This window comes from Erythrolamprus reginae, chromosome 2, assembly GCF_031021105.1.
Source record: "Erythrolamprus reginae isolate rEryReg1 chromosome 2, rEryReg1.hap1, whole genome shotgun sequence".
NCBI classification, from domain to species: Eukaryota; Metazoa; Chordata; class Lepidosauria; order Squamata; family Dipsadidae; genus Erythrolamprus; species Erythrolamprus reginae.
This window is the reverse complement of record NC_091951.1, coordinates 190,979,427-190,991,435: the sequence shown is the minus strand read 5'-3', so window position 1 is coordinate 190,991,435 and position 12,009 is coordinate 190,979,427. Positions and strand designations below refer to the sequence as shown.

The 12,009-nt window shown below is 41.6% G+C and overlaps 1 protein-coding gene across 1 annotated transcript in view; it reads left to right on the top strand.

Annotated features, from left to right (window-relative positions):
• The window catches only part of KIF5A (kinesin family member 5A), an 83,313-nt gene that overhangs the window by 33,270 nt on the left and 38,034 nt on the right, over positions 1–12,009 (top strand). Inside the window, exons 2-7 of the mRNA XM_070740941.1 lie at positions 6,486–6,573; positions 6,712–6,785; positions 6,951–7,055; positions 8,069–8,117; positions 8,380–8,435; positions 10,326–10,413. Coding sequence (XP_070597042.1) covers positions 6,486–6,573; positions 6,712–6,785; positions 6,951–7,055; positions 8,069–8,117; positions 8,380–8,435; positions 10,326–10,413 — 460 coding nt within the window. The remainder of the gene's footprint in view (positions 1–6,485; positions 6,574–6,711; positions 6,786–6,950; positions 7,056–8,068; positions 8,118–8,379; positions 8,436–10,325; positions 10,414–12,009) is intronic.

Below are 12,009 nucleotides of genomic sequence, written 5' to 3'. Positions count from 1 at the left end.
ATGTATGTTTGCTTAGTAAATGGGTTTTTTAAAAAAAATATTTTAAATTATAATTTAGATTTGTCATGAACTGTTTCATTTTGTTGTGAGGCGCCCCGAGTCTGTGGAGAGGGGCGGCATACAAATCTAATAAATAGATAGATAGATAGATAGATAGATAGATAGATAGATAGATAGATAGATAGATAGCAATATTAGCCAGCAGTGTGCAGCAACTGCCAAAAAAGCCAGTTCTAGGCTGAATCAAGATCATGTGAAGTGTTGATACCACTATATAATGCCTTGGTAAGGCCACACTTGGAATACTGCATTCAGTTTTGGTCACCACAGTGTAAAAACTATGCTGAGACTCTAGAAAGAGTGCAGAGAAGAGCAGCAAAGATGATATGCGCACTGGAGGCTAAAACATATGAAGAACAGTTGCAGGAACTGGGTATCTCTAGTTTAATGAAAAGAAGGACCAGGGGAAACATGAGAGCAGTGTTCCAATATCTCAGGGTTTGACACAAAGAAGAGGGAGTCAGGCTATTCTCCAAAGTACCTGAGGCCAGGACAAGAAGCAATGGGTGGAAACTAATCAGGGAGAGAAGCAATTTAGAGCTAAGGAGAAAATTCTTGACACAACAATTAATCAGTGGAACAGCTTATTTAGTTATCTATATGGCTGGGTATGATGGGGGGAAAGGGGTCTGGCCAGTTCATTTTATTTTATTTTATTTTTAGCTATATCTAACTGTCTGTCTGTCTGTCATCTATCTATCTATCTACCTACCTACCTACCTACCTAGCTACCTACCTACCTAGCTACCTATCTATCTATCTATCCATCTATTATCTATCTATCTATCTATCATCCATCCATCCATTTATCAGACTTCTATGCTGCCCTTCTCAACTGACTCAGGTTGACAAGCTTGTCTCCTGAAGTTTCAACTTGTCTCCTGAATTTGTGGGCGCTCCAACACTGGACGTTTTAAAGAAGATATTGGATAACCATTTGTCCAAAGTAGTGTAGGGTCTCCTGCCCAAGCAGGGGGTTGAACTAGAAGACCTCCAAGGTCCCTTCCAATGTTGTTGTTGTTATTATTATCTATAAGTAGTGTAATACAGGTTTCCCAAATATGCCCATGTTACACCAACACACTGCAGTTTGCACTGGTTGCCGATCAGTTTCTGGTCACAATTCAAAGTGTTGGTTATGATCTATAAAGCCCTTCATGGCACCGGACCAGACTATCTCAGGGACCACCTTCTGCTGCACAAATCCCAGCGACCAGTTAGGTCCCACACAGTGGGTCTTCTCCGGGTCCCATCAACTAAACAATGTCGCTTGGTGGGACCCAGGGGAAGAGCCTTCTCTGTGGCGGCCCTGACCCTCTGGAACCAACTCCCCCCAGAGATTGGAATTGCTCCCACCCTCCTTGCCTTTCGTAACCTTCTTAAAACCCACCTCTGCCGCCAGGCATGGGAGAATTGAGATACTCTTTCCCCCTAGGCCTTTACAATTTTATGCATGGTATGTCTGTATGTATGTTGGTTTTACAATAGGGGTTTGTAACTGTTTATATTGGATTGTCATATGCTGTTTACTACTGTTGTTAGCCGCCCCGAGTCTGCGGAGAGGGGCGGTATACAAATCCAATCCAATCAAATCAAATCAAATTTTTCAGGTGGCGATCTTGGACTACTGCAGGATGATAGAACGGCATATTAGAGGAAATATCATAAGAGCGTCATGTTCCATTCATCGAATATCCCCCTCCCCAACCTTACTTATCAGATTTTATTGAAGGCGTGCCTCCCTCAGAAACAGAGCAGCAGGATGTAATTCACTACATGTGAATGTGATAAATGTGATAAAATTAAGAAAGCAGGTGCAGATTAACTGCAGATGCTATTATGCGAAATATGTAGACACCGCTGTGTATTCGGCTTACAATGGGTTGAGTAATGACAGGCTAGAACATGCTTTGTGTCCTGGACATGCCTTTCTGATGATAAACGTGGGCACTATAACATTTGCAGATGGAAAAGCATCTGCCTGGACATAAAATAAGTAGCTGATTGTGTGCCCATTGGGTCCAATAAGCTAAAGCCAAATCAATGAATATATTTTTCAGTGCTGTTCAGCTTCCTCGTCATTTTCTAACTGCCCAATTGACTTTCAAGTCAGGCATTCCTATCTTTGAGAAATTGTGCATGAATATTCCCAAGGTATATATTATGTTGTCTCAAGTCAGTAGGTTGAATGGCTCTGAATAACCCTCAGCGGCATTCACATAACACACGCTTCAACAGATCAGAGAGAAAAAGAAGCAGATGCACTGGAGTAGCATGCTAAATTGGTTGGGTTTAATCTTGTTTAGCTTTTGTGTCTGTGGTTAGCATGTTGCGTAAAGCCATCCTGTTTGGCTAGTTTATCCTTCACTGTATTGTGTGATTTAGTTAAAGTTAAGGGTACTACGTGAAGCCGCCTTGCTTGTTTTAAGTTTCTTTATGTGGTTGCTGTGCTTAAATTTACATAAGGCAAGGATTATACCACAGTGTGCCTAACTTCAGGAGACTCTTATGCCTGTTGTCATAATTGTTGCTTTTTCATACTATAGTTGTAATTGGTAGAGATGCAGCAAGGTGGCTTTAAAAAGCCACCTAACCTACGTTTAAATGAATCAGCATTTGGACAGCTCCTTATTCACAGTCTATTCTAGAACTCATTATCTCCTGTATACTCTGTGTGTGTGCAGACACACACACACAATATATTTTTGCTGATAGTGAAAAGGAAGGGAGATTAGTATAGATCTATTTCAAGCTTATTATATCTCCCTTCCTTTTCATTATATATATAAAACATATTTTTGCTGATAATGAAAAGGAAGGGAGACTATGCTCCCTCCCATATTTGGGGATACCAGGGTGATTCGATAGAATATAATGGCTGCATCCGGACAGGTGGGTGGAACCTTGTGCTATCTTCGTGACCAGCTCCCCAATGATTGACAGGCACAAGCGAACTGGGAACATTTAACCCTGATACACGCGTGCACACACACACACACACACACATATATATATCTCAAATTGTCCTAAAAATGCAAGTTTCAAATGTAGTTATAAAAGAAGAAACAACAGACACCACAATCTCTGGAAAAGCAAACATTACTTCAATCAGATTTTACATTCTGTAAACCTGAACCCTAATAGTAGGATAAATATATTGTGAGAATACCATAACTTGGTTAATAATGGAGCGAGAATTGTTTAATTGTAACACAGGCTTTTTTAAAATTGCGAACACTCAGTCAGCTATGTTTTGGAGACACCATACCGGAATAAAAATTTGGGGCAGTTTAAAGCCGTTCCAGCTGTGTTTCAAGAAATAGAGATATAGAGTTTTTGAAAAAAAGTGGCTCTGCTTTCAGAATTCTTTATTGATTTTTACAATTTCAAACATCATAGCATTTCTATATGGATCTTCACCAATTTGTATATATTATTATTAAATTTACATCATTTATACATTGCTTATTCATATTTATAGAATCTTAAATCCTCATCTCATCTTGTCTCTTAAGTTTTCTTTTTTTTTTTGGTCCAGTCGTAACATTTTGTCCATATGTCGTAATATTCCAAGTCCTTTTGTCTTTTCAATTCACTTGTTAATCTGTCCATCTCGGCACAATCATATATCTTTTTCATTATTGCATTGTCTGAGGGTATTTGAGTATCCTTCCAGTGTTGTCCATACATGATCCTTGCTGCTGTCGTGATATGCAATATTAGGTATTTAATATTCTTTGGATATTGTCTTCTGATTATTCCTAACAAAAGGGATTCTCAAGTGCATTCTATTGTTTTTCCCATTATATCTTGGAGCCAGTTATGTATTTTTCTCCAATACCTTTTCGCTTCAGGACACGTCCACCTCATGTGAAAGAAGGTGCCTAAATCTTTTCTCCATTTCCAACAAATCTGATTCAAATTTGGATATATCTTAGTCAATATCATTGGGGACAAATGCCACTGACAAAATAATTTTATAATAATTTTCCTTATAGGCTACTGATTTCATCATTTTGCAATTCCTGCTCCAGATTTGCTCCCAGTCTGCCAAGTGAACGTTGCAACCTACATTTCTTGCCCAGGCTATCATTGGTCCCTTTACTATTTCTTCTATTTTACTGAATTCTAATAGATATTTATACAATTTAGAAATAATTTTATCTTCTGGGTCCAAACAGAGTCTTTCTATAGATTGGGGAAGAAACTGTAATATATTGTTTGAATTGTAAGATACCCAGAGTCATTGACTGAATTGGGCAGCCAAAGAAAGTGAATAGAGAGACAAATACCGGTACATAAATTAAAAAAAACCTCCAGACATGAAAAGCACTTAAGCTTGGCAAATATTCAGCTTCATGGGGAAAGTAAAACCTTATTTTCTTCCTGTTCTAATTGCTTTGTCATCTTCCAGTGGATATTTCCCTGAAGCAAGTATTCTTTGGCTGGGCTTCCCAGAATGTGTGAACCATCCTAGCAGACCATTCTAAGATCTTGTTGTAAGAATCACAAAGTAAGATGTGGCAATAGCATTTACCCTTAGGCTGGTGACAGAGACGTAGTTCTCCAAGGATTTGATGAATTGTTTTATCCATTCTGATAATAAGCCATTTTCTGTGCTTTCCTCTTGTGAGAAATGTAATCTGATGCTGTGCCATATAGGGATTTGTGAGTTGTTACTGGGACTTTGAAGTAGGTCTATAATTCAAAAGGAGCCTATAGGTGCAGTGCTATATAACCTCAAGAGAAATAATACAAGTCGTCTTCAACATACAATGGCACTGAAAAAAAGTGACCTATGGCCATTTTTCACAGTTGTGACCATTACAGAATCTCCATGGTTACGTGATCAAAATTTAGCTGCTTGGCTAAATGACGGTCACAGTGTCCCGGGATCATGTGATCCCCTTTTGTAGCCTCCTGACAAACAAAATCAATGGAGAAGCCAGGTTCCCTTAACAACCTTGTTACTATCTTAACAATTGCAGTGATTCACTTATCAACTGTGGCAAAAATGGGGCAAAACAAATTCTCTCTTAACGATATAAATTTTGAGCTTAATTGTGGTTGTAAGTGGAGGACTACAGGTATTGGCTATAACAGGAGTGATCAATTGTAGCTTCTGGGTCATTTCCAAAGTCTGCATCATTGGAGGTCTCATTACAGTAATCCAGATGAGTAGTTGTCAAGACATGACACTATCATCTTTGGTCCAGATGAAATAATAACTCTATCATCAGCTAAGTGGATTTATTTGTCTGTCTGTCTGTCTGTCTGTCTGTCTGTCTGTCTGTCTGTCTGTCTATCTATCTATCTATCTATCTATCTATCTATCTATCTATCTATCTATCTATCTATTTGACTTATATGCTGCCCCTCTCCGTGGACTCGGGGCGGCTCACAACATTTGAGTAAAAAACACAGTGTATATAAAACACATCTAAATTCTATTAACATAAATAATTAATTTAAAATATTCTAAAAAAAGCTAAACATTTTTTTTTAAATCAAACATTCAAATACACTGTGCAACATCCTACACATTCAATGGCCAGAGGCTAGGGTCTATTGACCCCAAGCCTGGTGGCATAAATACACTTTCAAATTCTTACAAAAGGCAAGGAGAGTGGGGGCAGTATGAATCTTTGGGAGGAGTTGATTCCAGAGGGCTGGGCCCCCCACAGAGAAGGCTCTTCCCTAGGACCCGCCAAGTCACATTGTCTAGTTGACGGGACCTCGAGAAGGCCAACTCTGTGAGACCTAACCGGATGCTGGGATTCGTGCGGCACCCACCCACCATGGTCTCTACTTGCTATTTAAGTAACAGCTGTGAGTTCAGGATCCCCCACCTTCTCCCTATCCTCCAAGTATGTACCAGACTTTGGATGAAATAATATTGGATCCAGTGTTCTGAATGCTTACCAATATATTTTCTCAAAGACCTGTTTTTCAGGAATAAGACACTGGATACTTCATGTAAACATTTGGGTATTTTAAACTACTATGTTATTGTCAAGCCAATATAGACGTTGGTGATAAATTAACAGCTTGCCACATTATCTATAGAAGGCCTGATGTTTATGGGAACTTGGGAGGGGTTATTTTCATTAGGGAACTGATGCAGCCACAAAGCATTCTTTCCAGTGGTTCAAGGACATCCTATGCCCACCCATCTGGGCGGAAGCGAAAGGAGGACTGGCCACACTGGAACAATCTTGAGTGGGCAATGTGACAAGTTTGTGGATGGGGGACTAGGGATGTGAACTTTCAACTGGGTGGGTAACTCAGGTTCAGGTTTCCCAGTGTAGGTGCCAGGATGGCTCCAGCAATAAATTGGAACTTTGAAGAGCACTTTGACTCGGACTCTGATTTAACTTGGATGCTACCTGGAACCTTGACAGTTATCTTTCTGTGTCCCTCTGCAGGGCAAGCCTTATGTCTTTGACCGTGTCTTCCCACCCAACACCACGCAGGAGCAAGTGTATCATGCCTGTGCCATGCAGATTGTCAAAGGTCAGTATGGGCATTGGTAGAACACCAGGTGCTTAATAGGATTGCTTGGGTAGGCAGCAAAAAGAGAATAAACAAGATTCTTTAAAAATTGCTATTTTTCTCCTTCATTTCCACCCCAACTTTTCTCTTTTTTTGCAGATGTTCTGGCTGGGTACAATGGAACCATCTTTGCCTATGGGCAGACGTCTTCTGGAAAGACTCACACCATGGAAGTGAGGAGGTTTTCTCACATATATGTGTTAAAAGCTGGTCTGTAACTAGAAAACACTGGCCTGATAGTAGCATCTGCAAATAGATCCTAGGTTTCAAGAATTAAGGTTATCTGAAGAACTTCGGAGGGTTTGCTGAACTTACGTTCAATTCTTCTGTTCCACTAGGGCAAGATTCATGATCCCCAGCTCATGGGCATCATCCCACGCATTGCCCAAGACATCTTCAACCATATCTATTCCATGGATGAGAACCTGGAGTTCCACATTAAGGTCAGAGACACACAAAAGTACAAGGAGGGACCAGTGATATAGGTAGTGCTTGTTACTTATTTGCAGTTCATGCCCTCCATGGAAAACAACGAGATGGTGGCAGTGGTCCCGTGTCTTTGAATGGCGGGTTCTCTTATGCCAGTCCTACTAAGGAAATGCTAGATTTACACATTACGACTGAGGGGAACTGTACTCCACCATATTTGGAACCCATTAGATTGATAGAAATTTGCTTTTTTTATCCTGTAGCTCCATTGTATTTGTTACTAGCTGAATACATGTGCTCCACTACAAAACTATGTGATCGGGCTTGATAAATTGACACTTACAGCTTGAAAATTAATTAGTAGTTACAACTGGTGTCTCCTCTCCCCTTCTGTCCTCAGACTTGCTCCACAGAAGCTTCTCCCATTTTATCCTCTTCTCTCCCTCAGGCTGGCCCCATTGATCTTCTTCTATCCCCTTGTCTTCCTCAGCCTTCCCTTACAGAGGCCTCTCCTATTTTATCCCCTTCTCTCCCTCAAGCTGGCCCCATTGATCATCTCCAAACTCCCAGCCCACAGGCTGGATGAGTCACACGTTGGCCATGCCCAAGTGTCAGTTGGAACAGAGTTCTTTTCAGGTAGGGAGAGGGAATAGAACATCTAACCTCTTAACATCAGAGTGTGTTAATAATAATATAAGAAATAATAATGATCTGATGGTCATTTCAACAAATCCATTCTTAGCGAGCACCTAGATGTCAAGAGCAACATACGTTCCAAATTTCAAGTTTGTAGGTTTTGTGGTTCTGGAGATTTAGTGATTCTGTGCGAGTGTTTTTCACTTTTATATATATAGATAAAAAGGCTAAAAGTTTAACAGTTCCCATCTGGAAGATTCAAGTTACCTGTTTGGAATGTCTGAGAGTGCATAGTTGTTTGCTGCTTGAAAGGCATGTATCCTTGAAGACAAAAAGCATAGGTAATTCCCACCTTCCCATTTTACATTTTTAAAATTCCTTTTCCTCTCAGGTTTCTTACTTTGAAATCTACCTGGACAAAATCCGTGATCTGCTAGATGGTGAGCGAGCTTCAAGGGATATGAAATATCACGTGGGGTGGAAAAGCAAGCCAGGAGAGAGAACAAACCAATGCCCTGGGAGGAATTTTGGCAATTGTGAGGATAGCGGGTAATTTATTTAAATTATCGGCTATCCTCACAATTGCCAAAATTCCTCCTAGGCCATTGGTTTGTTTCTTTGGATATTTCATATGAAATCTATGAATCCATATTTCCTTGGATTCATTGAGCTCCCTTGGACCCATTTCTTCTTCATCCACAGTGACGAAGACCAATCTCTCCGTTCATGAGGATAAGAACCGTGTGCCATTTGTGAAGGTGAGTTGTTGGGAAAGTGAGATCAATACTGAGCAATGGTCGATTTCAATACCAAATTTTATAGCTGGAGGAGCAAGATTGAAAAATCTGACTTTAGGTGCTGTAGTACTAAAATCAATGAAAACATTGCCTATTAAAAGAAGTTCCAGTATTTTTAAAAAATTGATGCATAATACAGAGGCTTATGTCAAAATAGGATAACCTATTGTGTGTGATGGGAAGATTCTCCCCAAAATTTCCGCTCTTTCTAAATATATACTTTTTTTTAGAACAGACAAACTCCAGATATTTAAAGTAATTACATTGTACAAATGTATACATTTTTACATAAATCTTAAGCAGCAAAGCCAATGGCAAGGAATTGTGGGAGCTTGTAATCCCTTAAAACCAGGGGGCATTAAATCACGCACTTCTGTTATAGGGCATTTGCCTATGGCATGTAGTCAGGTAAGGTCTATGGAAATTCTCAGTCATCCAGATCAGGGTTATCTCAGAGGCATTTTTTCAAAAGGCAACTGGGCTTTGTTTTTTCCTTGAGGAAGGCAATTCACTCAGTGGTGGGATTCAAATTATTTAACAACAGGTTCTCTGCCCTAATGACCAGCTGGCTGGCTGGACGTGGCCAGGAGATATGGCTAGAGGGGGTATGATAGCACTCAGTCTCCTGCAGCACTCCTGCAGTCAAATTGGGCATGGGGGCTAATTATAAAATGTGGACTTTGCTTTGTGACATCCAGATCTAGCGAACAAGGGGTGTGAACTGCACAGAAAATGTACTTTAGTTTGGTTATGAAATATCCCCAAAATCAGATGTACACTACACATGGACTGACTTTTAGCTACACATCTTCCCAGCAAACAGCAAATTTTGAACCTCCAGGTTAAAGGGGATTCATTTTAGGATGAGTAACCTCAGTTTGTATGTTGGAGGTTCCTAAAAGAATGCTGGGAAACTAATATCACTTTAATCACAACTGATTTATTTAATTGCACCGAAATAAAACAGGACTGGAAAACCCTAAGCTCTAGTGTTAAATCCATGCTTCTCAACTTTGGCAACTTTAAGGTGCATGGACTTCAATTCCCAGAATTCCCAAGGCAGCATGAAGTTTGCCCATCTTAAACTTACCAAAACTGAAATATGCTGATCTACAGATAGAGATTTTTTCCATCCCTCGTTTACTGGTTCTTACTTACTTATGAGCAATCATAATGCAAAATCCTCACTTCCACCCCATTCCAGAGCAACCATCATTCCCTCACTAACCTGCTTTCCAGCTCTGTTCTCCTATGTGCAGGGCAATAAAAGAAGACTTAACAGTTTAAAAAAAAAGTTCAGTCAGACCTTCCAACTTCTCGGGGCAGGGGAAAGGATCTCAGGAAGTTGGAAGGTCTGACTGAACAGGTTCATCCTTGCCTTTCGTAAGCTCCTTAAAACCCACCTCTGTCGTCAGGCATGGGGGAATTGAGACTTTCCCTCCCCCTAGGCTTATAAAATTTATGCATGGTATGTTAGTATGTATGATTGGTTTCTAAATTGGGGTTTTAAATTAACTTAAATATTAGATTTGTTTACATTGTATTATTATTGCTGTGAGCCTCCCCGAGTCTGCGGAGAGGGACGCATACAAATCTGATTAATAAATAAATAATAAATAAATAAGTCAGAACTGAATAAGGTTTTTAGATGAGAAGCAAAATGTGTTCCTCGAGGGGGAAAAAAAGCCCAGTTGCCTTTTGAAAAAGCATCTTTCAGGTAACTCAGGAAAAGCTACCCAGGTGCAAGGCTGAGGAAGATAACTAGGAACAAAGCATGGCAATTAGCTGAAGGGAGTGATGGGATCAGGAGCATAATATTATCTCTTTCCCCCTCCCCTTTTTTTGCTTAAGGGTTGCACTGAACGGTTTGTCTCCAGCCCTGAAGAAATCCTGGATGTTATTGATGAAGGAAAATCCAACCGCCATGTGGCTGTCACCAGTGAGTTTTGAACACAGGCAATTGGGAAAGGATGATGGTGTGTGGAAAAGGCAGTTGGGGAGCCCACATACACAGCAGGAAGAATGTCCACTTCACTAGGACCTTTTCAAGTACCATTTTTTCCCCCGAGAACTTTGTATCTTCTTTACTTTTGCAGATCCAGATAAACAGCAGCAAAAACAAGAGGGTTGTTTGTTTGTTTGTTTGTTTGTTTGTTTGTTTGTTTGTTTGTTTGGATTTATATGCCACCCCTGGTCTGAGATTAAGGGGCTTAGATGTTCTGCCCTTGTCATGGTCAGACCATTTTCTGCTATGACTCGACTTCAAGGTTCCTTCCCCGCAGGGAGGCGGAACCAATTATGTGGTTCCGCCCCAGACGCCTGATGGATCCTGAAGGCTTTCAGAGGGCGCTTGGGTTTTTACCGGATTCACTTGTACATAGTTTGGCAGAGTCACTCACTGTGGCCTAGAATACGACTGCGACGGAGGCTCTTGACCAGATTGCGTCATTGCGACCTCTCTGGCACTAGACCCTGGAGAGCTCTTTGGTTCACCGAGGAACTCTGGGAGTTGAAACGTCAGAAGAGATGTCTAGAGAAGCGGTGGAGGAAAAGTAAATCTGAGTCCGAACACTTGTAAGAGCTCATATTAGGACTTATAAAGTGGTGCTCAAGGCGGCAAGATGCGTGTATCATGCTGCCTTGATTGCATCAGCAGAATCCCATCCAGCTGCCCTGTTTAGGGTGACCCGCTTGAGTCGGGGAGCCCTTGCAGGGTAGTGCTAAGGATTTCAATGCGTTTTTCGCTGATAAAATCGCTCAGATCCGGATGGAACTGGACTCCAATTGGAATGCAGTGTCGGCTGACAATGAGTCAGTCGAGGTGACAGGAGCCCATCTCTGTCCATCTGTCTGGGAAGAGTTTGACCTGGTGACACCTGATGAAGTGGACAAGGCCATTGGAGATGTGAGTTCCGCCACCTGTTTGCTCTACCCGTCTCCCTCCTGGCTGGTTTCAGCCAGCAGGGAGATGACACAGAGCTGGGTCCAGGAGATTGCCAACGCTTCTCTGAGAGTGGGGTGCTTCCCGGCTCCCTACAAGCAGGCACTTGTGCGCTCCCTCCTCAAGAAGCCTTCCCTGGACCCAGTAGTACTTAATAACTATCGTCCAGTCTCCAACCTTCCCTTTATAAGGAAGGTTGTTGAGAAGGTGGTGTCACTCCAGTTCCAGCGGTCCATGGGAGAAGCCAAATATCTAGGCCCTCAGCAGTCAGGATTCAGGCCTGGCTACAGCATGGAAACTGCTTTGGTTGCGCTGATGGATCATCTCTGGCGGGCCCGGGATAGGGGTTTATCTTCTATCCTGGTGCTCCTTGACCTCTCAGCGGCTTTTGATACCATCGACCATGGTATCCTTTTGCGCCGGCTAGAGGGGTTGGGAGTGGGAGGCACCATTTTACGGTGGTTCTCCTCCTACCTTTCTGGTCGGTCACAGTCGGTGTTAGTGGGGGGTCAGAGGTCGACCTCTAGGTCTCTCCCTTGTGGAGTTCCTCAGGGGTCGGTCCTCTCCCCCCTGCTATTTAATATCTACATGAAA